This window comes from Mustela erminea, chromosome 13 (genome assembly GCF_009829155.1).
Source record: "Mustela erminea isolate mMusErm1 chromosome 13, mMusErm1.Pri, whole genome shotgun sequence".
Lineage (NCBI taxonomy): Eukaryota > Metazoa > Chordata > Mammalia > Carnivora > Mustelidae > Mustela > Mustela erminea.
Window position 1 is genome coordinate 63691629 of NC_045626.1, and position 26697 is coordinate 63718325.

Sequence of the window (26697 nt, forward strand, 5' to 3'; positions counted from 1 at the left end):
AGAGAAAATTTTCCATACTGAGATTTTTTATCGTCTTTCTTCCCTGGGACATATCAGACTGGGGGCTGTTCTAAAATATTTTGTTTTATTAGCTTGCCAGCAGTGAATATTTTTAATAACCCCTGGATCCGACTTGACTTCTTAATGGGACTCAGGCTTAGCCATGGTGATCATGAGAAAAACATGTGGCAATGGCCTGAAGTAATTCTTGGTGTTTGTCTGTAGGCAACTCAGCTAACAGAGCGCCCAGCCTGTGTGAAGAAAGATTACTCCAACTTCATGGCGTCCCTGAATCTACGCAACCGCTATGCGGGCGAGGTATTTCTCCTCCCCTTGTGTCCCCAGGCCATGGGGGTGTCCTCGTGCTCCAAGGCCAGTCAGCTCCCTCCCAACGGAAAAGGCACCCGGGGGTCTGGAACTCGCTCATTTTAGGTAGACTTGAAGGCATGGGCCCTGGGCCTCCCTAGCACAGTCTGGACCATTTATGGCAGCTACTCACCCCCTCTGCAGAACAGTGATTGCACATATGCACATTCTGGCCATTCTGAAGCGTTTTCTGTTTCTTTGACTATTTTTGTTTGTTTGTTTGTTTGTTTGTTTTAAGTGGTAGCAAATATTCACTGAGTGCCATGCACTATCTGGGGCAGTTGGTGAGGTGTATATACCATTGTTCCAGCTTTACAGATAATGAAACTGAGTCTCTGGAAATAAAGTAACTTGCCAGAGTCACAGAGGCAGAGTGGGGTTGGGAACCGCATCTCTCTGTGAGGGCCGCACTTCAGCCCAACCTGGCAAGTTGCTTCACATCTTGGGGCCTCAATTTCTGAATCTATAAAACACAGAAGCTCATCCACACCATTTCAGAGATCCCTGCAAGTCCATCAGTGCCCCATCTGAGTGAGGTCTCCCCTCCCCCCTTCTAGTTCCTCATTCTAGTAATCACTCTTCCTCTTGCTGGAGGCCCTAGGCTGCCGCTGACCCTAGGCTGCCACTGAGCCGATGTTCCCAGTGCTGGAAATTGCTCTGAGGTCCTGTTCCACCTATTTTGAATACCCCACTGGTGATAGAAAGTCTGTCTTTGGCAGTAGGTTTGATTTTGAAAGGAGTCAGATCCTTTCTGTATAGTCAAGTCTGGTAGATAAGAGAGAAGCATGCTTTTGTTGGGGTGGCGGGGGATATGACGTACAACTTTAAAAATTTTCTCATTTAAGTCATTAATTGACTCCGAAAGAACTGTATTTAATCAGTCTACATCATGCAGCGCTACTGTGGTTCAGACCCCAGACTCAGTGCTGAAATGTAAAATTGACAAGACTGGGTCTCTGCCTTCAAGGACCATCTAGAATGAAGGGAATGCCAACATACATTGCTAAAAGAGAAATTCTCTCGAAGTGTGAGCAGTGGTAGCGTCATTGAAATGATCCTGTCACTCTCTCCACACACAAGCTCTAGTTTAAGACCGTGAGGCTCTGGTCAGGCCTTGTCCATGTGCATGGGTTACGTGTGACTCTCTTGACAAGTGTGCTTCTTGCAGGTGTATGGAATGATCCGGTTCTCAGATGCCACAGGCCAGATATCTGACCTGAACAAAATGATGGTCCAGGAGCTGAATACAGCATTAGACCTCAGTAATGCTCAGCACTACACGCAGGCCATGTTCAAGCTGACGGCGATGCTCATCAGCAGCAAAGGTAATGGACAGAGCCACTGCAGAGCTCTGGGCCCATTTGGAAATGAGTGTTTACCTTGTTTTCCTTAGTGAGCTGGGGCTTCCCCAGTAGAGATCTCTTTCGTGTCTCTCAGGGGGTAGAGGAAGTAAATAAAAGACCATCGTTGGCCCACCTGGTGCTCTGTCTTATTGACTTGCGGAGGCAGGCAAAGGGTTCAGCCCATGTTCAGTGCTTTTTCTGAACAGTGTGTGTTTGCTTGCAGATTGTGACCCACAGCTCCTTCATCATCTGTGTTGGGGTCCCCTCCGGATGTTCAATGAGCATGGCATGGAGACCGCCCTGGCCTGCTGGGAGTGGCTGCTGGCTGGCAAGAACGGAGTGGAAGTACCGGTAGGACACTGGCTGTGTTCAGTTCCTGAGGGTAGGGCTGGTGAGAGAGAGAGCTTGACCTGGCTGCTCAGCTGACAAGCTTGGAAACTCCAGGCAAGCCCCTTATCCTCTGGGCCCTCAGTCTCCTTATCTGTAAGATTGTGATATTAATGCTTGACCACTGGGCTATCTCAGAGAAGACAGGGAATATATGTTAAAAGGATCCTAGTGGCTCCTAGACATTGTTGTTTCTCAGAAGCTCAGTAGAGGGAGCCATTTCTCTGAGTAGAACACATGGGATAGGTTTGGGAGCGGTGGTAGTTGTCCACAAAGGTATTTCTCTTGGCCTGCTCACTTTGGGAGGGACAGTCTTCCTGGTGACCATATTTCTAAAGTTAGTTCTTGAGGAAGTCCCGACTCAAGATCATATATGCCCTTTCAACTGATTGGATGAATATCCAAGAACTGTTGTGTTTTTCAAAGATCTCGATAATTTTCATAACAACAGGGAATTTGGCATTTTTTTCTTCTGTGCCTTAAGATGACTTGAATTAAGTGATCAAAGGGAGTATTTTCTTTTTCTTATTCCTTGAGGAAAATGGAATATTCCCGAAGATGAAATTAGAATGTTCCAGGCAGGTGATGGTGGCAATAATCATCATACCTCACACTTGCCTGGGATGTTCTAACAGCAGAGGGTTTGTATTGCGCACACCATTCAGAGTTTGGGGAAATGTTTTGGTCAGTTGGCGTCTCTGGGAGATTACCTGGTCAGGGATAAGCACTGACAGCCGCCTCTCAGAAGAAGGAGTCAGCTGAGGCCCTGGGCTTACCAGTGGCTCCTGGACACTTTCTCCGTGGATCTAAGGCACTGGGTTCTCAGCCTGGCCAGCTCTGCTCATATCAGGGAGCATGCAGAAGGGCCTGTGAGTCCTGCTGCAGCCTCTAGGGGCTCTGACTTCTGGGCAATGCTCCTCATCTGTATAATGAGGATAATAGCACAGGCATCCTTGACATAGGTTTTATTGTGGAGATTGAATGGCTTAATGCACCTCACGGGCCAGGAACAGTGCCCAGAATAAAGCGATCTGTGAGTAAATACTAACTGTTGTTGTAGTGGTGATGGTTGTCGTTGCCAGGTAGAGGATTCTGCATCAACAGCAATCTGCCATTGTTGTCACATACACCCATATACCACCCCCTCCTTTTTGGGATCATCTGTTTTACTGCTGTGTATGTTATATGCCTTATAGTAGTGTTATTTTTGTTCTAAAAGTCAAAAGCCAGGGCACCTAGGTGGCTCAGTCAGTAAAGCATCTGACTTCCGCTCAGGTCTTGATCTTGGAGTTCCGGGATCAACCTCCACCTCTGGCTCCTCACTTGGAGGGAAGTCTGTTTGTCCCTCTCCCACTCATGCTCTCTCTCTCTCTCTCTCTCAAATAAATAAAATCTTTAAAAATAAAACTAAAGGGCACCTGGGTGGCTCAGTTATTGAGCGTCTGCCTTTGGCTCAGGTCATGGTCCCTGGGTGCTGGGATTGAGTCCCACATCGGGCTCTCTGCTCAGCAGGAAGCCTACGTCTCCCTCTCTAACTCTGCCTGCTTATGTTCCTTCTCTCTCTGTGTCTCTCTCTATCAAATGAATAAACAGGGTCTTTAAAAAGATAAAATAAGGGGTGCCTGGGTGGCTCAGTGGGTTGAACTTCCACCTTCGGCTCAGGTCATGATCTCAGGGTCCTGGGATCAAGCCCTGCGTCAGGCTCTCTGATCAGTGGGGAGCTTGCTTCCCCCTCCCCCTCTGCCTGCCTCTCTGCCTACTTGTGTTCTCTCTCTCCCTCTCTTTCAAATTAATTAATTGATTAATTAATTAAAGAATTAATTAAAGTCAAAAGCCTTTCAAAGAAGTTAAGAAAAGGACTTTTTTAAAAGCCTTACACATTTATCCAGATATTTCCTATTTCTCAGACTCCTCAGGTCTTTCTGTGGACTCAGATTCAGTTGTTCTCTTCAGCCCAAAGAAATTCCCTGAGCATTGCCTGTAGTTCAGCTCTGCTGGAGTAAATTCTCTCTGCTTTAGTTCACTTTCTTTTTTTAACCTCTGCTGAGATTCTCTGTATCTTCATCGAGTTTTTCCATCTTTACCTAGAACTATTTGGTCATATTTACAATATTTATTTTATAATCCTTATCTGATATGTTCTAGTATCAGGGTCATCTGTGCGTCTGTTTCTGTTGATTTCTTTTTTCTTTAGTGTTTCAAATGTTTTCATTGTGTTGTAGACTTTGTGCATAGAAAAGCAGTGGAGGGGCGCCTGGGTGGCTCAGTGGGTTAAAGCCTCTGAGGTCATGGTCCCAGGGTCCTGGGATCGAGCCCCACATCGGGCTCTCTGCTCAGCAGGGAGCCTGCTTCTCTCTCTCTCTCTCTCTCTCTCTCTCTCTGGGGCCTCTCTTGCCTGCTTGTGATCTCTGTCAAATAAATTATTTAAAATAAAGAAAAGCGGTGGAGACTGAGGAGCACTGCTATTTCACTTTCCTAGAAAATAGGTCTTTCTTTTGTTGGGTGACTAAAATAAAGATCACAGTCCCTACCCCTGAGGGATCAGTCTTGGCAAGAAGGATGGACTCTTCCTACTTTTCACCTCACCTTCACTTCCCTTTTTTCTCCCCCATCAAAATTAGAAAAGGGATCATGGGAGGATTTTTATGCCAAACAAACTGATGTTTTGTCTGGGGTTTTTCAGACTCCAATCTATTTCCCCTGCCCCTGCCATCAGCAGTAGCTCTGCTGGCTTCAGGTCTTTCGGCCTTTGGCAGGCCTTGGCCACCCACTTGTGTCCAGACCCAACACTGGCCCGTGAGCTGCTAGAGCTTGCTGCTTCTTATGTAAAGTCTCTTTAAATCAGTTCTTTATGGCTTTCTCATCTAACACTCAGTCTAACAGATAAGCCTTTTTTTGTAATTTTGTCCAGACTGTTCTTGCCGTTCACTTGGGACTGAAGGTCATCTGTGTCCTCGCACTCCCTGACCCTGCCTGTGTAGGGACCTCTTGTCCAGGCCCAGCAACATCTTGGGGAGAATTTTGACTTTTGTTTTTGTGTCTTTCATATTGTTGGCTTCTGGTTTTTAATTTTTTCTGTTGTAAAAAACCATGTATGTTCTTTACAGAGAAGTTGAAAGATAAGAGTAGAATGAAAAAAAACAAAAACCCTTCATAACTCCAACTTTAGAGACAATTGCTGATGGCATCCTGATGCTTCTGCATCCCCAGAGAGATAGAGCTATGAGTTTGTTGGGTTCATCCCACCTTGAAAACCCGCTTTGTGAGATTCTGGGGCCTGTATGCCACTAAGATGGAAAAGACCTGTGATCTCTTTGGTGTGGTGCTCAAATTCATGACCCAAATCAAAGGAACTAGCCCCACACTGACCTCCACCCATCTGCCTCCAAATCTCCATGGATGCCAACATAGTCCTTCCCTCTGCTCAGACAAAATCCTGATTCCCCTTTTTGCACTTCTCACAAATGATCCTCAGCAAATCCTATCAGACTTTTCTTTCTACCTTTAAAGTATATCCAGAAGCTGGCCACTTGCCAGCATCCCGACTGCTGCCCCTGGCCCCAATCTCCTTCATCTCCCCTGGACTAGGGAGGCAGACGCTGCTTCCACATGGGCCCTCTCTGCCTTCTCCACACATACACAAAGTGCATCAGTAAAATATAGGTCACATTAGGTCCTTTCTGTGCCCCAGACCTGTCAGTGCTGCCCATGGTCACTCAAAGTAGAAGGCACACTTGTTTCTATGGTCTACAAGCCTCTCTGCCATCCCAGCTTTCCCCCCTCTGTCCCTTGTCTACCTTGCTTCATGCACGCTGGGGTCCCTGCTGCCCCTGCCCTCCAGGCATGTTCCTGCTTTAGGCTATACCCTCACTTGGCAATGCTTTTTTCAGGCAGCCAAAAAGCTGCATGCCTCACTCCTACATCTCCTCCACGGCTTGTCTCCACTATCCCCTGCCCACCATGTCTAGAATGTCATGCACATACGTCCATTCATTCTCCTAAGCCCCCTCATGACTCTGTTTCCCCTTAGCTTTGATCAATGTCTGATATCTAGATCTCACTTCCCTTGCCATCTGTGGCCCTCCCTTGTAGACTGGGTGGCTGTTTGTGTCATTCACTGCTCCATTCCCAGAGCCTGGAGGGTCTATGTTGAGTGGAGAAAAGGACCTGGGCTCCAGAGCCAAAATCCAGCCCTGCCTTTGCCAGATTAGAGGCCGTGAGCAGGCAGCCTCACCTCTGCAACCATGGTGCTTCAGGGTTGTCAGAAAGATTCAGCCAGGCTGCTTGGCAGAGTCTGTTGAGGGCCCACCCAGCACTAGGCCCTTCCCAGGCGTGCTGGGACCACACCACAAAGCAGGAAGCCAGCACCTGGCCTAGTGATAGTTCAAGAATGGACTTTTTGGTAGAAAACGGCTGGGATATTAGATCATAAGTGATCTTTATTTTTTTGTTCATGCTTTCCTTGGTTTTCTAAGTTTTGTTTGTTAAGTGTGTATTCTTTTTTTTTTTTTAAAGGGGTGGGAAAGGGCAGAAGAGAGGAGAGAGAGAATCTTAAGCAGACTCCACCCCCAACACAGAGTTTGACGCGGGACTCCGTCTCAGCCCTGAGATATGACCTGAGCCAAAATCAAGAGTCTTTTTTTTTTCCTTTTAAGATTTATTTATTTATTTATTTATTTATTTATTTGACAGAGAGAGTGTGTTCACAAGTGGGCAGAGAGGCAGGCAGAGAGAGAGGGAAGCAGGCTCCCTGCTGAGCAGAGAGCCCAGTGTGTAGCTCAATCCCAGGACCCTGAGATCCTGACCTGAGCTGAAAGCTGAAATCAAGAGACTTAACTGAGCTTAACCGACTGAGTCACCCAGGTGCCCTGAGCATGTATTCCTTTTATGTTCCTTTACATAGTCCTCAGCTTCACAGAGCCACTAACCTTCATTGCATACTTGCAGTTTATGCGGGAGATGGCAGGGGCCTGGCAGATGACAGTGGAGCAGAAGTTTGGCCTGTTTTCCGCGGAGATAAAGGAAGCAGACCCCCTAGCAGCATCAGAAGCCAGTCAGCCCAAACCCTGTGCCCCCGAAGTGACCCCTCACTACATTTGGATTGACGTAAGTGCTTCTCCATCTTTTTCCCACTATAGCTGTGAGGTCAGGGATGCCCCCGAGCCAGTGGGCCAGTAAACGTGGAACTCCAGGTTTAAGACTGCCGTACCTGGGGCTGAGGGGATGCCTCTTCCAGACTCGTCCCCAGCCCCTTGCTGGAACATCGTGCTTCCCCTAAGACCCCTACCCGCCCTTCTGTTGGCCCAGAGCTCCACCTTAGCTGGCCATGCTGGCTCCGTGCTGGCTCCACGGGCGGGCAGGCCAGGCTCCAGCAGAGCAACACGTTCTCCTTCCCACTCAGTTCCTGGTGCAGCGGTTCGAGATCGCCAAGTACTGCAGCTCAGACCAAGTGGAGATCTTCTCCAGCCTGCTACAACGCTCCATGTCCCTGAACATCGGTGGGGCCAAGGGGAGCATGAACCGACACGTGGCAGCCATCGGGCCTCGCTTCAAGTGAGGGGCTCTCCTCTCATGGTGGTGGCAGGGGTGGGGTGGGGGGAGGTAGAGCTGCTGGTGTGGGAGGCAGTCTGTGTGGGAGGTTCCCAAGCTTGGTCTGGTTTATTTTGTTTTGTTTTGTTTTTATCACAAATCAGTCAAGCCCTAGTATATGCAAGGCCTTTGGAGAGGGGATCTGAATGGAATGATCTGGCCGGCCATGCCCAGGGCTGAGGAAGTCAGCCAATGGGCTGTCCATAGCGGGGGAGTGTTCAGGAAATGGCTCATTCAGGAACCTGGGGCACCCAAATGTTGGGCAGCCTTTCTAAATTGGCTGGGGATAGATGGTAGTGAAAGGATTCTGGTGTCACAGTGGTGAGTGGAAAACAGCAGGCGGTGTAGTGGAGCTCAGGTGTGACAAGCTCAGACTGGGGGGCTGGCAGTGACTTTGGGCTGGTCTCTTTACCCCTCAGAGATGTTCACAGAAAACTTCTGATCATGCTGACTACACCAAGTCGACTTTTGCCAAGTCCCATGCAAAATACCAACCACACCAGGAGATACTCCCTTTTGGGGGATATGTAACCTAATAGGGAGGCTCAGGCCTGGTGCTATGGTCAGGGGTGCTATGGACACAGCAGGCTGGGTGAATCTGGCATGGGGAAGGCCTGAAAGTGCCTTGGTGGTCAGTTGTAAGGAGACTGAGAGGCCCCCCTTTCAGGGTATGCTGCTCCTGCCCATACCCCTTCCTGCCGCCCACTGCCAGCACCAGCTCTTTCTGCTCCCCTGAGCTCCAGACCCATGTTCCTGCAGCCCCCAGGCACCCCTGGGACGGTGCTTCTCAGACCGCTGTGGGGAAGGGCTAGTACTCTTTTCCCTTCATTTCTAGTCCATCACAGACCTGTACCTTTATAAAAGGCATGAGAATAAATTACTAGAAAAGGCTTCACACTGGACCCCTACAGCAATGTGAAATTGCTGTAGAAATGAGCAGGATCCCCTCTCAGTTTCTGTAGTCCCTTGTCACAGACCAACACCATCTGTAGATGCCCATCGAGTAGCCCTGGTCTGGCAGAAACCAGATGCTTGGTAAATGTCTTTTTCTTTTAGCTTGAATTAAATGTTCCACCTTTGTAGCCCTAGAGGTGACTGCGCTCAGAAGGTAGTTGGCAGGTGGTGTGCGATACGCGCTCTGGCCAAGGCAGATGAACACAAATTGTCCGTTTACCCCCAGTTAGAATGAAGGTTTAAAAAGCAACAGCTAAAAACAAAACAAAACAATAAAACAACCTTTCCTAAGACATTTCTGGTCCAATAAACCTGAGGAGTGGCAGTCACCTGGCTGGGGCCACAGTCCTGGCCTCCAAGAGCTCTGTCATCCAGAGACGTGCCCCGAGCCCAAGGTCCACATGGTTGGTACAGGAGCCAGAGACGATGCAGGTGTCCCTGGGCAGCGTGCTCTGACTGGGTCCCGGTGTTCTCTCGCAGACTGCTGACTCTCGGGCTGGCCCTCCTGCACGCCGACGTGGTCCCAAATGCAACCATTCGCAACGTGCTTCGAGAGAAGATCTACTCAACCGCCTTTGACTACTTCAGGTACTCCCCCAGCTGTGCTGCTCGCAGGTGTCCCACATCCCCAGAAGTCATGGCATAAAACAGTGTGGCCTGATCCATTCATTCTGGCGTCCCTGGGTTGGAAAATGCTCAGCCTTGTGCTGTGTTTCCACGTGTGTACTCAGTTAGAACTAGCCTCCCTACACAGTGTACGCACGTTTCCCCCCAATTCAGTTGACTGAAGAGATTAATCGCATCCATTTAACTTTCCAGTTCCTATGAATGGTAATTGCACAAAGGTTTGCTTTGCGAGTGCGTAGATTGTGTTGTCTAGAGACAGCTGCAGCTGCACGATGCTCCACAAGGACACCATTCAGCCGAGGGCTGTCGACAGCACTGGGGTTAGTGGCAGAGGTGGTCATGAGAGGACTCAGAAAATCATCACTCTTTTTTCCATGAGAATGAATGAGACCGTTGTTGCTGATGACTAGTTCTGGGCTCACCTTTTGTCATTCAGAGACCACTCGTGTCACCTCTCATGTGCTTTTATAATATGCGTGGCTTCTAGTCCCAGAGTCTAGGCACTTAACTCTTGTCTTCTTGTGGTTGTTTGAAGTTGCCCCCCAAAGTTCCCTACTCAAGGAGAAAAGAGGTTGCGTGAAGACATAAGCATAATGATTAAATTTTGGACAGCCATGTTCTCAGACAAGAAGTACCTGACTGCTAGCCAGCTTGTTCCCCCAGGTAAGCCTTGTCCTCAGCTGGGCAGCTGCTCCTGGGTGGTGGGACCAAGGCATGGGACAGTGGTGTGAGGTGGGCAGCCCTGCAGGAGCCCAGTCGGAACAGTGAGGGTCCCGCCAAGTCCTGGCCATGGCCCTGCTGCACGCTCACGAGACCCAAAGCCTGCCTGTCCACCACGGGTCCTCCAGCCTCAGCTAACAAACATGAATGAGCACAGGAGGCCCTGAGCAGAGGCCACATGACATAATGTCCCCCAGCCCCAGCCAGTTCACCAGCCTTCACAGCCTATCTGACAGCCCATCCTGGGGTAAGGCCCAGGTGCCAAGATGAGTAGGGCACTGTCTGCTGTCACCTGGTTGGTGATGTCAACATGAGATTGTGGGAGCACCCCTCAAGGACAGGCCCTTGCCACCCTCCCTGGAGTTGGGGAGCCAGGGAGAGTTTTCTGGAAGAGGTGACATGTGAGCCGAGTCTCCGAGGATAAATAGGAGCCAGGAGCTGACAGGGTTAAAGAAAAGGTGCTACAGTGTAAGCAAGCAGCAAACCACAAAGAAACATTCTGTTTCTCAGAGGAGCATAGTTTCTGCAGGCAGACCCCCCAGCCAACAACCTGACTACAGGAAAAGGAAAGGCAAATAAAAAGATTTTCTGAGGCTGTGTCCTGGCTCCACAGAGAGCAGGGCCGGCAGCGCTCCTTGCCTGCCTGTAGGGCCTGACTCACTGCGGTGTTGATGGGCGGCGTCACGATGGCCATGAGAGAGCTGTTTGTAATTGATCAGGATTGCCACCCACATTTTCTTTTTTCTATTTTAAAAGCTAGGAGTGGGGCGCCTGGGTGGCTCAGTTGTTTAAGCATCAGACTCTTGATTTCAGCCTAGGCAGGGTTGTGGGATCAAGCCCCATGCCAGGCTCCACGCTGAATGGGGATTCTGCTTGAGATTCTGCCTCCTCTGCCCCTCTCCCACACCGGCATCCACACACACTCTTTCTCAAATAAATAAATAAAATCTTTTTTAAAAAAGAAGAAGAAGAAGAAGGAGCGCCTGGGTGGCTCAGTGGGTTAAAGCCTCTGCCTTCAGCTCAGGTCATGATCCTAGGGTCCTGGGATTGAGCCCCACATCAGGCTCTCTGCTCAGCAGGGAACCTGGTCCCCCCCCCAACCCCGGCCTGCCTCTCTGCCTAATTTTGATCTCTCTCTCTCTCTGTGTCAAATAAATAAATTTAAAAAGAAAAAGAAAAAGGCTAGGAAGAATAGAATATATTTTAGTAAGCTTTCTCTGTAGAACAGTTCAAAAAACTTCCCCAGGGTACCTGGCTGGCTCAAGCAGTAGAGTGTGCCTGTGCCTCTTGATCTCAGGGTGGTGAGTTCAAGCCTCACCTTGAATGTAGAGCTTACATTACCAAAAAAACAAAAACAAAAACAAAACACTTCCCAGAGGTTGGTTTATTCTGCAGATCCATCAACACCATGTCTCTCCCTCCTTGCTCTTGCACTGACCCCCTTATCTGTGGTGAAAATCCAGACACCTCATTCTGGAAGCAACAATGTGTTTCCCTACAGATAACCAAGACACCCGGAGCAATCTGGACATAGCGGTCGGCTCTCGGCAGCAGGCCACTCAAGGCTGGATCAATACCTACCCCCTGTCCAGCGGCATGTCGACCATCTCCAAGAAGTCAGGTCGGTTGAAGGTTTGCTAGTCCAAGTCACATCCTGGCAGTTCAGACTGTGAGCGGAGCACTGAAAGGCAGCTTCCTCTGGGGTTCTAGAAGTGAAGGATGGGCCAGTGGACTCACAGACATGCACTTGGGCCTTCTCTCTCCCCGCCCAGGCATGTCTAAGAAAACCAACCGGGGCTCCCAGCTGCACAAGTACTACATGAAGCGAAGGACGCTACTGCTGTCCCTGCTGGTAAGGTGACCCCTGTGCTATGGCCATAGCACCAGGAACAGGAGCAGAGTGGCATGTGAGTGCACACAGAAGGCACACTGATGTCTCATCTCACCAGGCCACCGAGATTGAGCGTCTCATCACATGGTACAATCCACTGTCAGCCCCGGAATTGGAGCTGGACCAGGCCGGAGAGAACAGTGTGGCCAACTGGAGGTCCAAGTACATCAGCCTGAGTGAGAAGCAGTGGAAGGACAATGTTAACCTCGCCTGGAGCATCTCTCCTTACCTGGCCGTGCAGCTGCCAGCCAGGTAGGCCACGGTCTCACCTGCCTCATGAGGGCCTTGCCAGAAGCCTGGTAAAAGGACACCTGAGTGGGGAGGAATATGATGTGGTCACTGCCAAGGAGAGTCAGGGAAGTGATATTAGAGGCCTGTTCCTCTGCCCTAGATGTTGACCCAGTGTTTCTGTGCAGTGGTTACACAGCACAGATGCCTGCCTGGAGTGCCCCAGTACCCGGAGCCCAGGCACGAGACGTCAGAGCACATTTGCAGCCCCAGTGTCGTATCTGAAGAGGATAGGAGCACATGGAGGCTGTCGCTCCAGGGTGGCCAGCCTGGGGAGCCTTTGGTTTGTTCCCACAGGCCTTTCAGTGACAGGCTTCTCAGATTGGGTGGCCAGCAGCCAAGTGTCCTGTGAACTCTCCCCTCATTGCTCTCCACAGTCAGAGCTCTTAGACCAGTGGTAGCCAAGAGGGGTCTCCCAGGACCCTGTTACCTCCGCCAGAAGTGCATCCACCCCACATGCAGGGGTGGACATTTCTTCCCCACGAGCCCACACTTGCCTATTTACCGTCCTCTGCATCAGGACCGCAGCCTGATAGTGTTCGTGGAAAGTCTACCTTGTGTTAGCCTGAGGCGGTGCCCCCTGAAAATGTACCCATCCTCCCCTCTGCTGACCTACCTTCCGGCCCATGGGCTGCCACTCCGTAGATGGTCTGCTTCGGCACCAAGGCAAGGGTGTGTTCTAAAGGCAAGGACTTCAGAAAGGGGGGATGTCCTTTGGGGAGTGTAGGATAATTCCTGTTGGAGATCATTCTGTCATTCACGTTGTAGCCAGTCATAGTGCTGTTCATTGTAAACACTCACGGTCAGAGTTACCAATATGTCAATAGCATCGTGTTTCAGTGTCACTTGGCACTAATCTGTATCCCTCCAGTTCAGGTCTCCCTCTACCTCCCTCTCTTCTGGGGAGGTGGGAGAGGCCCCTCTACCCATACCCTGCGTGTGCCATAGGTTTAAGAACACAGAAGCCATCGGCAACGAGGTGACCCGTCTCGTTCGGTTGGACCCAGGAGCCGTTAGTGACGTCCCCGAAGCTATCAAGGTAGTGACGCACGTGGGCTCAAACTGCACAAAAACAAATGCCTCCAGGGGCGCCGGGGTGGCTCAGTTGTTAAGCAGCTGCCTTTGGCTCAGGTCATGATCTCAGGGTCCCGGGTCCAAGTCCCACATTGGGCTCTCTGCTCAATGGGGAATCTGCTTTTCCCTCTGCCTCTGCCTGCTGCTCCCCCTGCTTATGTTCCCTCTCTTGCTGTGTCTCTCTGTCAAGTGAATAAAATCCTCAAACCAAACCAAACAAATGCCTCCCAAATGCCTGGAAACTAGAAATGTGACAGACCTGGCAACCTCAGCGGGTTAATAACTTTTCTAATTTCCAGTGTTTTCCATTTCTCGAGTGAGGCATTTATTATGCTTGCAGTAGAAGAACATTGACTGTACTTCACCCAAGTTAGAATTATGCTACTTTGCATCATGTATCAGAACATTTCCCCACATTGTTGTAAATGCTTTATCATCATCACCTCGGGGCTGCCCCTGATATAACGGGATGGGACTGGGTGTTTCCAGAGGGGCCCCAGGGACTGCCTGTGCCATACCATCTCCCTGCTTCCTTCCCAGTTCCTGGTCACCTGGCACACCATCGATGCCGACGCACCTGAGCTCAGCCACGTGCTGTGCTGGGCGCCTGCGGACCCGCCCACAGGCCTCTCCTACTTCTCCAGCATGTACCCACCGCACCCTCTCACTGCGCAGTACGGGGTGAAAGTCCTGCGGTCCTTCCCACCGGTGAGCTCCCGTCCTACCTTAGTCAGCCTTGGTGGGACCACAGGCCGTGTTGAGGTGGAGACAGGAAGGACGGGCTTTATCTGAAACTTGATATGGGCCTGATGAAACTTTGATCCATCTTAAGCATGCTTCAATCCCGTTTCTGTTCAGGCAGTCACAGAAGACAGATTTAGTTGACTCAGGTATGTTGGGAAGTTGACTTGAGTTTGGTGCCAGTTGTGGCTGCGTGGGCAGATCACCCAGCCGTGGACTGCTGGGAAGGCTGGGGATCCCATGTGACAGCCATAGTGACAGGGGTTTGGTAGCTGACTTGCAGAGGCCCCAACACATGAGACTGCTGTAACCTCCGCCCTTGTCTCTGCACAGGCCCCCAGCAGTGAACACACATGGGCCATAACCCCTGTCCTTAAAGATACGGGAGCCTCGTTCCTTTTGCTTTTTCTCATCCATCCTGTGTTTCAAGCCATCACCATTTTCCTTGCTGTCCTCTGGTTCTTTCCCTGGTTCTCAGTCTCTGTGATCGCCAGCAAGACACCTCCAGCAAGGTGTCCCATTGGCTGAGTGACAGCAGAGCCGTTCCAGGTTGGAGTGGGGCCCTGGGACAGCCATCTGTGTTGCCTTTGTTTTCACTGTCCTGGAGGTAAGGAATTATTTTCCCTTCCTGGAGGTCATGATCGCTTGTCCTCCTCCTTTACAGGACGCCATCCTGTTCTACATCCCCCAGATTGTGCAGGCCCTTAGGTATGACAAGGTAAGACTATGCCAGCATGTACTGTCCCTTCTTCTGCAAGCTGTGCTGGGTGATGGGGAGGGGGCCCTCAGCAACAGGGATGGGGCCTGGGGAGCAGAGCCGCCAGGCTCTGACCTGGTCCCAGAGCTCTTACACACACCGGAGGCTGTGGCTGGTGCTCATGGCCAGGAGGCCCACCTCACCCCGCCTCACCCCGAGGCCCTGTCTTGCTGTGCCGGGTGGGTGGGCTCTAGAAGTATTGCCAGCCACTTCCTCTGGCCCTGAATCCAGCTCCCTTGTCTCTTCGGTGGGAAGCAAGGAGGGTGAGACAAGATGACGTATGTATTAGTGTGCTCGGGCTGCCATAGCAGAGAACCACAGAGCGGGGGCTTAAATGTATTTCTGACAATTCTGGAGGCTGGAAGTTGGAGATCAAGGTGCCCATGGGGTTGGTTTCTTTTGAGGCTCCTCTCCTGGGCTTACAGATGGCTGCCATGTCCCTGTGTCCTCACGTGGTCTTCCCTCTGTGTGTCAGTGTCCTAATTTCCTCTTATTATAAGGACCCCACATTGGACTAGGCACCACAATCAGCTTTTTTTTTTAAGATTTCATTTATTTATTTGGCAGAGAAATCATAAGTAGACAGAGAGGCAGGCAGAGAGAGAGGGAGAAGCAGGCTCCCCGCTGAGCAGAGAGCCCTATGCGGGGCTCGATCCCAGGACCCTGAGATCGTGACCTGAGCTGAAGGCAGAGGCTTAACCCACTGAGCCACCCAGGTGCCCCATTAATCAGCTTTTTAAAGGCCTGTCTCCAGACACCATCACACTGAGGCATATGTATGTGACTTCAACCCATGAATTGTGGGTTGGGGGGCACAATTCAGCTCATCATGTACAGCACACCTGTACGTGAGTTGCCTAGCCTGGGGCCTGGCACAGAAACATCCCCAACACAGGGCTGACCACAACCCTGAACCCACACTGCCTGTGCTCCATCCCAGCAACCGCTCTCTACCCGTGCTAGAGTCACACTGGGAAACCCATAGCGAGGAATTATTTGAAATCTGACCTGCTTAGTAAGCCCAGCTAGCCATGTTGAGGACATCTGTCCAGAGAATACTTTACCAGATGCAGGGGCCACAAACTACTGGTCAGGGGAGAGGCCATTCTTTCAGAAGTCTTCCAGAAAAGCCAGCCCTTCTTTTTTAACTTTAGGATAGCGCAGTTAAAGCTGAAGTTAGAAGTAGGAGAACATGACTAAGAAGGAGAAAGAGGAGAGTCCTTAGGATAGTGGCCGTGGTGTGTCAACTCATGAAGAAGTGTCTGTGTGTTAGAATTTTCTGGAACCTGCCTATCACTGTGGAACATTGTTCCAGACAACCAGTTTATAGCTGAGTTTTAGTACCCAGCCTACTCATTCCTATTGCTTGACAACAGCAGATGCTGGTTGGAGAGTTACAGTTCTTAGAGTCCAGGGGGAAGCACAGAGGAAATAAAAGCTGGCTCCTTCCTGTTTTGCAGACCTCACCGCCTGGGGCCCCACCTGCCCCACCTGCCCCACCAGCCAGCTAACAAGCTGGAACTTGGCCTAACCCCTGCACTGGGCTCACACATCCCCAGGCAAGCTTCCTCACACAGCCGGAAACCACTGGGACTCACTTCTTGCTAGGTCTGCAAGTGCTGGGAGTCCACTCCCACACTGGGTTAGTCTCTCTCGGCAGAGAGGTGTCCAGCCTGCTCTGATGGTGACCTTGCTCTCCTATAGATGGGCTACGTGCGAGAGTATATTCTGTGGGCGGCATCCAAATCCCAGCTTCTGGCGCACCAGTTTATCTGGAACATGAAAACTAACATCTATCTGGATGAAGAAGGGCACCAGAAAGACCGTGAGTATTTACTTGTACCTTCCCTCAGGCCTCCCCTCCAATCTTTAACCCTCCAGAGCCCTCCCAGGGCCTGTGCTGCCCCCGCCCATCGCTCTGCTTCCCATCCTTTAGTGGAAACATCTTATCTTTAACACCTAGCAGGAGCAGGACCCACTCCTTCTTCAAGCCTTTGCTAACCTCACCTGCAGACTCCCTGCCTACCCTGGCACCATCCTGCCGCTCTCCAAGCCTCTGTGAGAACTTCTTCTCACCCTGCACTTGACCTAGCAGTTCCATGTGGGGACGAGGTGGCCACTCAGAGCAATGGTTCTCAAACAGAGCTTGTTTGAGAGCTTGTCTTCACACCCTTCAAAACTAGTGAGGCCCCCAGAGAGCTTCGATTTACACAGGCTCTAGCTCTCAATGTTAACCGGTGTTGGACGGTAAAACCAAGTCCTTTAAAAAATATAAGCCCATGACATGGTAACGTAAATAATGTATTTTTGTGAAACATAATTCAAAAAGGAGCAAGAAGAGTGGTGTTGCTTTACAGATTTGCAGATCTCTTTAATGTCTGTAATGTCATAACATCTTTAATGTAGTAAAAGACGGCAAGATTCCCACTCCACTTCTGTGTTTAACCTGTTGGAATATGCTGTTTCCGTTGAAGTCAGTGTGGGGAATTCAGCTTCACACAGAGCCGGAGCTGGAAGAGGAAGGAGGGTTTAGTCGTCTTTCTGGTCACTACATGTAGTCTCAGTTGATACCGCACCAAACCACAACAAGTGATAGGTTCTTAACGATGAACTGTGATGGGGATTTGAACTTACGTGAGCGAGTTTCTCGGTGTGATGGTGTCTGGAGACAGCCCTTTCTTTAAAGTCCATTGGTCTCCCCAGCGCTCTTACCCACCCCCACCACCAGCAGGACTTCACAGCATTAAAGATCACATCGGTGAATGCCCCACCGGTCTTACAAAACAGACATTTTCAAGTGCTGGGAAGCTGTCAAGCTCACGGTCATAGACGCAGGTTTCCTAAAACTTAACAGTTTTCCTCAAATGGCAGATTCACCTTGTTCATTTTTCAAGGAAATATCTGCCATATACCTAAGTCCAAATAAGTATATTTTTGTCCACCAGTCAATCTCTTAAGTAAAAATGGTGTTCCCTGAAACAAGAAGTTAGTTGAGTTGGAAAGTCCGTCGCAAGGCGCTTTCCTGCGAGAGCACAGCATCTACATACTTCCCATGCGGCCGACTGCCGCGTGACTTCCCATGGCGTCACAGTAGGTATCCCAGAGATGGCTTCGGGGTAGAGTGTCATCAAGTTAGTCCTTGCTTATCTCCTCACCAGAGACATTCTTAGTGACACTGGCTTTTGTTCACACCACGGGAGCAGAGCTATGAGGATCCAGTGACCACTAGCACCTCGGCCAGCTGCTTGCGCCTGGCCTTGCAGTCGTCTACACAGCAAGGAAGGCAAACAACCTGTCAGTGTAGTTTTGACTGGGGGGTCTTGAAGGGTCCCAGAGACCCTCCAGGTATCTGCAGACATTCTCGGGGCAGTTGAGCTGGCCTGGGTGCTGGGGAACACCTTTAACACCTGGACTGCATATCTGGCAAATGTGTGGGGTTTCCCTGAGGGCCTTCGGTGGCCCAGCTGCAGGCTGTCCCTCTTGGTTTCTCTGTCAGCTGACATCGGTGACCTCTTGGAGCAGTTAGTGGAGGAGATCACTGGCTCCTTGTCGGGCCCAGCCAAGGACTTCTACCAGCGGGAATTTGATTTCTTTAACAAGATCACCAATGTGTCAGCCATCATCAAGTAAGTGGCACCTCTCAGTCCTGGATCATGGAGATTGCCTAGAGGGCCCCCCTGATTCTAGTGAACAGCCAGGGTTGGGAATCTCTGCCCTGGCAAGTCTCTTGAAAATAGAGCAAAATACACAGCCATGTGAATTTCAGAAAACCTATGTTGGTTTCATTTTGGATAATGTCCCATAGTTGAAGCCACTCTGCTCTCTTCAAGTTCTGAAGCTTCCTGGGGTATTAGGAAAACCGGACTCCTTTGCAGCTTCCAGTGTCATTTTACTGATTTATCTCCTGGGCCATCTATGTGCGAGGGCTGACACATTCCCTGGGCATTGGGGGCCCTGCCTGTTTGTGTGGGATGGGGCCCTGGAGTCATCAACTGACCAAGGGCATAGGGGAGGCCCCAGGCCACCTCTCCTCCCAGGTGCCTCATTTCCCTAGGCTGTCCCTGGTGCTCAGGCTTCTCTCACCTTGGTCACCTCGTGGTTTCACCGTATGTCCTGAGGGCCTTTCCTGGACCCAGTACTAAATACAGCGGTGATGCAGCTTCTAGCCCACAGAGGCCTGAAGAGGTGGGAGGGGTGTTCCTGGGCATCCCTTCAGGCGCCTGATTGCACTCCGCACTGTCATCCTCATCCCAGGCTTGCAGGAGGTCTGAGGGGCCTGCCCAAGGCCATGATGCAAGGAAACAACAGAACTAGCACTTGAACGTAGGCCCCAGAGCCAGCTCTGTCCCCTGAGCGTCTCTGAAGCAACATCACACACCCCACACAAGTGAGGGGGAAAGACAACCAGAAAATCCACCTTAGTCCCCCGGGGCCTCCTGGCCCCTGATGAGTGTGGGGCAAGGACCTCTCAGGGTGGCCTCCTGGAAGAATTGGGCCTAATAGGGCCCTCAGTAGTAGCTAGAACTAGGAGGAAAGGAACAGAGAGGCAGACGGGAGGGGCCCTCCATTGCCCCCCGAAACTCCAGAGGCCAGTTCCTGCAGCAACAAAGCAAAGCATCTCTGTCCTGTTTCTCAGGCCCTACCCTAAAGGCGATGAGAGGAAGAAGGCGTGCCTGTCAGCTCTGTCTGAAGTGAAAGTACAGCCGGGTGAGCAGGCCGCATGGTTGGCTGATGAGCCGGCTTCTTTCTGCAGGCGGGCAGGGTGGGCATGGGGACCAGGGAGGTGGCCAGCCCACGTCAGCCTGGGGCCTGGGGCGCCCAGTGTCCCTCTCCACAGAGCCACTTCTCACCTGACACTCTTTATCTTCCTTGTCCCAGAAGAGGATTCAGAAGCCCTGTTGGGGGTAGGGGGAGGAAGAGGTCACAGTTGGGCTCCCTGTGACTTCCGATCTGTCCCTCAGGCTGCTACCTGCCCAGCAACCCTGAGGCCATCGTGCTGGACATTGACTACAAGTCCGGGACACCCATGCAGAGGTGAGAGGCCGCCTGCTGTCCAGTAGCTCCCTTGCACCAGGCTCTCTTTGCTCCCGCACCCATGCCATGCTCCTTCTGTTGTTTTTCAGTGCCGCAAAAGCCCCATATCTGGCTAAATTTAAGGTGAAACGATGTGGAGTTAGCGAACTTGAAAAAGAAGGTCAGTGAAGAATCTTTGACACGGTTTGGGATCTAAGTGATGGCAGTTTCCTTGAGCGTGTTTAGTTTATGACCAGCTCCCCGTGAAAGGTGACATCCCTCTGCTGTCAGTCTGAGCCCTGGTTTAGGGGTGGCTGGCAATGGAGCTGGTGTAGACTGACAGAGACTCCTGGAGTCCAGCCCTAGGTCAGCCATTGAGTCCAGGAGGCACCTTCCTGAGGCTGAGTGGCCCAGGGCTTCAGGGGGTGCCGTGCAAGTGACACAGGACCAGATTGCTTCAGTGGCAGAGATAATTACCTCACAGTTCTGGAGGCCTGAAGTGCGACATCATGGTGTCAGCACGGCCGTGCTCTTTCAGAAGGGTTCCAGGGGAGAATCTGTTCCATGTCTTCCTCCCAGCTGCCGGTGCTTGCGGCAAGCCATGGCCATCCTCCGCAGCCTTGTCACTCCCACCTCTGCCTCTGCTTGCACGAGGCTTTCTTCCTTTGTGCCCATGTCCTGCTCTGATAAGGCCCACCCTAATTCTTATGAACTTGACTATATAAGCAAAGATCCTATTTCCAAATAAGGTCAATTCTGTGGTTTTGAGTGGGCAGGAATTTTAGGGGATACTGGTCAACCCAAGCAGAGAGCTTTGTGCCCCCCTGCCAGTATGGGACAGACCTTCCATGGCCTTCCCTGCACTCTGCCCCCAAGTCCTCCCCGGTACCCTAGGGTACAGATATATGCACTCCTGCCCCCTAGTTCCCAGTGCCCACCACTGGTCCTGGACACGCCTGGGTCCCCTCTTCCTGTGAAAAGGGGGCTTCATCTTCAGTTCCATTGAAGCCTAAACATTCTTTGAAAGAGACCCCTGACCCTGTGGCTCTCCCTGACCCCAGGAGCCTGCTGGGCCTCTTTGGCCTCTTTAGGCTTTGAAGAGACAATCCCCAAGGTTCCTAGGGCCCTGGGCCTGTGAGCAGGGCTTGCCCCGACCCCTACAGAGGGCATCTCCCTGCCTCCAGGCTAAAAGGCTGTCTCTTCGCCCCGTGCAGGTCTGCGGTGCCGCTCAGACTCTGAGGACGAGTGTGGCACACAGGAGGCTGATGGCCAAAAGATCTCGTGGCAGGCGGCCATCTTCAAAGTGGGAGACGACTGCCGGCAGGTAGTGAACGGCCAGGCCTGCCCTCCCGGAGGCTCCAGGCATGCTGCAGGGCCGCACCTTGTGCACAGACCCAGAGCTTGGCTTCCCACATTGGGCGGAGGTGCCACAGAGGAAAGCGGGGCTTTCTGTCTAACCCAGGGGCCTCTCCAGTAGGTCCCACCCACTGTCCATCCCCTGCCACCCAGAGGGAACTGCCCTGGGACAAAGGCACCCCGATCACATCCCCCACTAGACAGCGCGACCTCAGTTCAGCCCAGTACTTGATGGTCCTGAGAGCCCAGCCCAGCATGAGGAGCAGTGAGACCAGACATTTCAGGCTCCTGCCTGGCCATGGCCTCCTTCCTGCCCGCCCTCCTCACTGCTGGGGGTCAGGTGAACTAGAGCATGGCAGGCGGCCTGCTGACCACCCCATGCCTCCCTGGTCTCCAGGACATGCTGGCTCTGCAGATTATTGACCTTTTCAAGAACATCTTCCAGCTGGTTGGCCTGGACCTCTTTGTTTTCCCCTACCGGGTGGTGGCCACCGCTCCTGGGGTAAGTTCCCTGTGCAGGAGCCCAGGGGGAGCCCCTGATGCCTCAGGCCAAGAAGAGTCTCACCTGCAGGCCTCGGCATCTGGCCCTTCCTCCCCAGTGCGGAGTGATTGAGTGCATCCCCGACTGTACCTCCCGGGACCAGCTGGGCCGCCAGACGGACTTTGGCATGTACGACTACTTCACGCGCCAGTATGGGGACGAGTCCACCCTGGCCTTCCAGCAGGTGAGTGGCAGGGCGGCCCCAGACCTGAGATGGCTTGCACACGCCATCCCGCCTACACCCAGCACTGCCTGTGGGCCAGTACCCCGCTTCCTCATTGCCCTTTTCTGAGTCTTTATACATTTGGGGGTAAAACCAGTGTACCCCATAACCTTCCTTGGGATTCAAAGGAACCTTGAGATAGACTCCTCAGGAGAAAGCGAGTTCATGGGTGTGGGAGAAAGGGTTTGCTGCTCCTGAACCCCCAGATGTAGTCACTTGTCCCTTCTGTTTCCAAGATCTGGCTTGCTGATTTGGTCTCTGATTGCAAGGCTGGGAACAAGAGCCCAGAGAACAACTGCCAAGCCTTGGGGTCCCAGGCAGGGAGGCAGGAGAAAGCCCGCAAGGCCCCGGGAGGTGCAGCCCTTGGGGAACCATCCATGAGCACCTGGGCTCTCTCCATGCAGGCGCGTTACAACTTCATCCGGAGCATGGCTGCCTACAGCCTCCTGCTGTTCCTGCTACAGATCAAGGACAGGCACAACGGGAACATCATGTTGGACAAGAAGGGCCACATCATCCACATCGGTCAGCTACGCCCCAGGGCCGCCCTCTTCTCCCTTCACCCGCTAGAGGCCAGGGCAGGACAGCAGTCCCCACCCCCACAGAAGAGCCAGACATGTTGGGGTCACCCAGCCAGGAACGGCCTGGGCCAGGGTTTAAGTTTAGCTCTAAGGCCCAAGCTATTGGCCACCAGGCTGTGGGGGTAAGTAGTAGCAGCAGGATGGCAGGGTGTGGAGTGCTCTAGGGTCAGAAACCAGAACCAGGCAGATCACGGCTCACCCAGCCCCACGTCCAGCGTTTCTGCTCCAGCCTGGCTCCCCAACTCCACTTCCTCTTTTCTCTCCTGCCTGCTTGCCACCCCCTGCCCCACCTTCCCCAAGAAAACACGGCCTGGGGCCAGCTCATGGGGTGTGGGAGCCAATAACTCCACCCCGTGGCTGAAGCATGCCCACATTTTGCCCTGGCACCCGATCCTATCAAGAATGGCTTTGGGGGTTTTGCAGACTTCGGCTTCATGTTTGAAAGCTCACCCGGCGGCAACCTTGGCTGGGAACCAGACATCAAGCTGACAGATGAGATGGTGATGATCATGGGGGGCAAGATGGAGGCCACGCCCTTCAAATGGTTCATGGAGATGTGTGTCCGTGGCTACCTGGCTGTGCGGTGAGCCCAGGGAAGGGCCAGTGGGGTTACCAAGACCACAGGGAGGAAAGTGGCAGGTTGGCGCTGGTCCGGTTGCCACTTAATCTCACAAGGCCAGCCTTCGGAGGTCCCATGGGCCCTTCTCAGGCCCCTTTGTGGATGGAGGGGCTGCAGTTCAGAAGAGCAAGCCAGGTGCTAGGGGCTACCTATTGGCCTGGGCAGCCTGGGCCTTGCCTTCCTGTCACTGCTCTGCCCATCTGTGCCAGCGACTTCCTGCTCTGAGCGACAGTGTCCTGCCATATTCTGTAGTCTCCAGGCATGGCCTTGCCTGCCAGCACCTTGGGCTCCCTGCTCTGAGTACCCCATTCACCCCTTCACCCAAGCCTGAGATCTGCCATCCCCTGGGCTACACGCTGAAGACTTACTGTCCTGGCTTCAGAGTGTCACACGGCCAAGGCCACCCAGCAGTGTGTGGCACCTGAACTCCAGTCCTGAGTCTGTCGGAGCCTGCATCAAGGCTGCTCAGAGGGTCAGGCTGTGTTCACGCTGCACGCCTGCACTTCCTTAGCCAGGCACAGAAACCACGGCTGAGGCCTGGGGTGGGCGGACCAAGGCACGAGGCTCAGCCCAGTCCAGGGTGTGTGGGCATCCCCCACCCGGCCACCGCAGGGGCTGCCCCACTGAGCCACAGAGGTGTGGGTAGGTGGGCCGCTGTGTGTGGCTGTCATGTGCGGGCTGTGCTGCAGGACCGCGGTGAGCAGGGTCAACCTGCTTAGGCCAGCCTTCTTCCCCTTCCTTCCCTGCCCCTCCCCAGGCCCTACATGGATGCAGTCGTCTCTCTTGTCACTCTCATGTTGGACACGGGCCTGCCCTGCTTCCGTGGCCAGACAATCAAGCTTTTGAAGTAGGTCCTGGGCACATGTGCAGGCCATTTGGGGGGCAGTTGTCCCCTCCGGGTGGGAGCCTCCTTAGTGCTGGTGAATGTGATCATTATCAAGGCCACGCACTCTCTTGGGAACCCCAAAGCAGACAGGGTTCCTGGGTGAGGCCCTCTCCCCACACCCGGGCTGCAGACATCCCAGGAGTCCCTTCATTTCTCAAGAACACAGGGCCGACCCTGCCCCCAGGCCTGAGGCTGCAGTAGCTTGGCCTTGGGCTGGGCCTCCCCCAGTCCAGGGGCCACACAGCGGGGGTGGTGCTGGAGAAGGGGACAGGCCCTCCAGAACCAGCTGGGGACAGTGTTCATGCCCCTTAGAACTGTCCCTAAGAGGGAGCATTCCCTGGGCCAGCCATCCCCTGAACAAATTCCCACAAATGCTGAGTGCAGTCTCTTAGCAAGCCCTCATCCCCACGGGGAGGGTGGCCTCGAGGAAGTGACAGACCTGACATGGCCCTCGCCCCCAGGCACAGGTTCAGCCCCAACATGACTGAGAGGGAGGCTGCGAACTTCATCATGAAGGTCATTCAGAGCTGCTTCCTCAGCAACAGGTGAGTCCCCTTTCCTCTCCTCCCCCCCGCCTCCTGCCGCACAACAGTGCTCTCTGGGCACCTTTGCAGGGCCACCACGCCCAGGCTAGGTGGCAGGGATGCTGCTGTCCCAGGGGACTCTCAGTCCCACAAGTCCTGAAGGGAGTCCTTGTGCTGGGATAGAGGGGCCAGGGATATGCCAAGGGGATATCTGCCGCCCAGCCTGTGAGGCCGGGGGAGCTCTGCGTGCAGAGGGCACGGGGCTGGGGGGCAGGGAGGTGAGCACAGCCCAGCAGGCTGGATGAAGAGCAGAAAGAGCTCGGGGAGGCTTCAGCCCCACCCCTGCTTCCCCACACCTTCCTCAGGCTGCTGCCTGGGCCCCAACAGCAACCCCACACCTTCCTCGGGCCTGGGGGAGGGGCTGGCCAGTTGGCCGTTGTGACAGGAGCGGAGAGAAAAGGTGGTGGTTCCGAAAGCAGAACTGGGGCTGAGCAACTGGGCGGAACTGGAGCTGAGCTTCCCCACCCTGATTCCCTGGAGGGGCAGAGGTGGAATCTGAGAGGAATGCTGAGTGCCTCCCAGGGTGGGCCTGATGGCCCGCAGGGAAACAAGAAGTGGTTCAAGGGCAGCATGGGGACCTGACCAGAGGGATTTAGAGGGCAGGACAGGGGAAGTCTCTTCTGATTGTTTTGTTGGCAGAGTAAGGCTTGTGCTGGGAAGTATGACAGGGGAGGAGGACAGGGTCTCACTTGTGTACCACATGCCAGGCCAGGGGCCAGAGTGTCCCCTGACACAGGGACAGCTCCTGTGGTTGGATTTCCAGGCCCAGGACAGAGAGAGGGCAGGCATCCAGCTGAGGAGGCCTGGCAGGAGACAGAGCAGAACGGGACTCACACAGCCTTGGTCCCTGGTGGGGGAAGGTGTGTCCCCTGGAAGACGGGCTGGCAGGAAGGCCAGAGGGTCTGCGATCTTGCATTTGCACCTTCAGGGAGGGGAAAAGGGACACCTTCTAAGTGCAGCTTTCCAGGCGGCGGTGGTGAAGGACTCGGTGGGGTGAAGGGGCCCAGAACTAGACGGTCTCCTACAGCCTCCCTCCACTGTCCTTCCAGGAGCCGGACCTACGACATGATCCAGTACTATCAGAATGACATCCCCTACTGAGGGAACGGCCAACCAGCGGTTGAGGCCACCCCACCACCCCCCTCCCCCGCCGAGCCATCCTGCAGTCGTGGAGCTGAGCGAGCACACCCCCACACCCCGGCTGCTGCGTGTGGTCGAAGGGGGTGAGCTGCCGGTGACCCCGTCATCCCATCCATTGGAGTTATTTTTATAGGATAAATAGGACAAACATACACCATGCAGAGCCTGGCAATCTACTCCTTCCTGGCGTGACCCACATGTGACATGTGAGGCTGGAATGACAATCATCTGAGGACACTCTCGGCATGGGTGTGAATACATTTGCACTGGACGCATTCCCAGCACATTCCCTACCTGTCTTACTGCATAGGTACATGAAGTATTTTCTTGTGTATAAAAATTATATTCAACTTAAGATTTAACCAATGTGAACAAAATAAAAACCAGCAGAAGTGTGGTGTCCAGGGGCACGTTCAGCCGAGGGGGATTCCTGGATCTGCTGGGAAGGGAGCACGGCTGTATAGGGACGGGGGATGAGTGCGGCTGGCCAGGAAGCCTCTGGGGGCCCGGGCGCACCAAGAACACTGTTCCGGCTCTCGCACGGGGCCCCAACTTTCCCACCCGCGTCTCTCCGTCTCTCGTCAGCACAGGTGGGGCTCCGTGTCCTGCCTCTGCTCCGGCCTTTTCCTGTTTCCACGTACTCTGCTCCGAGACTCCGAAACCCTCGTGCAGCCACCCCCAGCAGCTATCTGCCCCCACCTACCACGGCCTCTAGTCCCTTCAGCGGACAGGAAGCAAAGACCCCGAACTAAAACAGATGACACAGAGCAACTAGAAAGAAGTCACCGAAGTTAAAAATGCAAAAGAGCAGTTGAATAGAGCGGACAGAGGTGAAGAGAAATGCGACCGAGGGAACAGAAGTACCAAAAATGAAGCGAAAAGGAAAGCTGAAGGAGAAGCTCCAGTCAGCTTCCAGCAGGATTCCAGAGATGATGAGAAACGCGAACACTCAGCTTCAGGAAGCACAGCTGAGTCCTGAGCAAATACGAATACAAGTAAGAACAGAAGAAAGAAGCC

The 26697-nt window shown here is 53.0% G+C and overlaps 1 protein-coding gene across 1 annotated transcript in view; it reads left to right on the top strand.

Annotated features, from left to right (window-relative positions):
• PI4KA (phosphatidylinositol 4-kinase alpha) overlaps positions 1-26697 on the top strand; it is a 117578-nt gene extending 90881 nt beyond the window's left edge. Inside the window, exons 30-55 of the mRNA XM_032310247.1 lie at positions 226-318; positions 1535-1691; positions 1933-2060; positions 7044-7202; positions 7498-7649; positions 9120-9227; positions 9802-9929; positions 11488-11607; positions 11759-11838; positions 11936-12129; positions 13114-13204; positions 13780-13947; positions 14645-14698; positions 16442-16562; positions 18234-18363; positions 19374-19444; positions 19699-19771; positions 19861-19931; positions 20965-21074; positions 21504-21608; positions 21706-21831; positions 22275-22395; positions 22875-23034; positions 23828-23917; positions 24418-24501; positions 25590-26697. Of these exons, the coding sequence (XP_032166138.1) occupies positions 226-318; positions 1535-1691; positions 1933-2060; positions 7044-7202; positions 7498-7649; positions 9120-9227; positions 9802-9929; positions 11488-11607; positions 11759-11838; positions 11936-12129; positions 13114-13204; positions 13780-13947; positions 14645-14698; positions 16442-16562; positions 18234-18363; positions 19374-19444; positions 19699-19771; positions 19861-19931; positions 20965-21074; positions 21504-21608; positions 21706-21831; positions 22275-22395; positions 22875-23034; positions 23828-23917; positions 24418-24501; positions 25590-25641 (2946 nt within the window). The 3' untranslated portion in view covers positions 25642-26697. The remainder of the gene's footprint in view (positions 1-225; positions 319-1534; positions 1692-1932; positions 2061-7043; positions 7203-7497; positions 7650-9119; positions 9228-9801; positions 9930-11487; positions 11608-11758; positions 11839-11935; positions 12130-13113; positions 13205-13779; positions 13948-14644; positions 14699-16441; positions 16563-18233; positions 18364-19373; positions 19445-19698; positions 19772-19860; positions 19932-20964; positions 21075-21503; positions 21609-21705; positions 21832-22274; positions 22396-22874; positions 23035-23827; positions 23918-24417; positions 24502-25589) is intronic.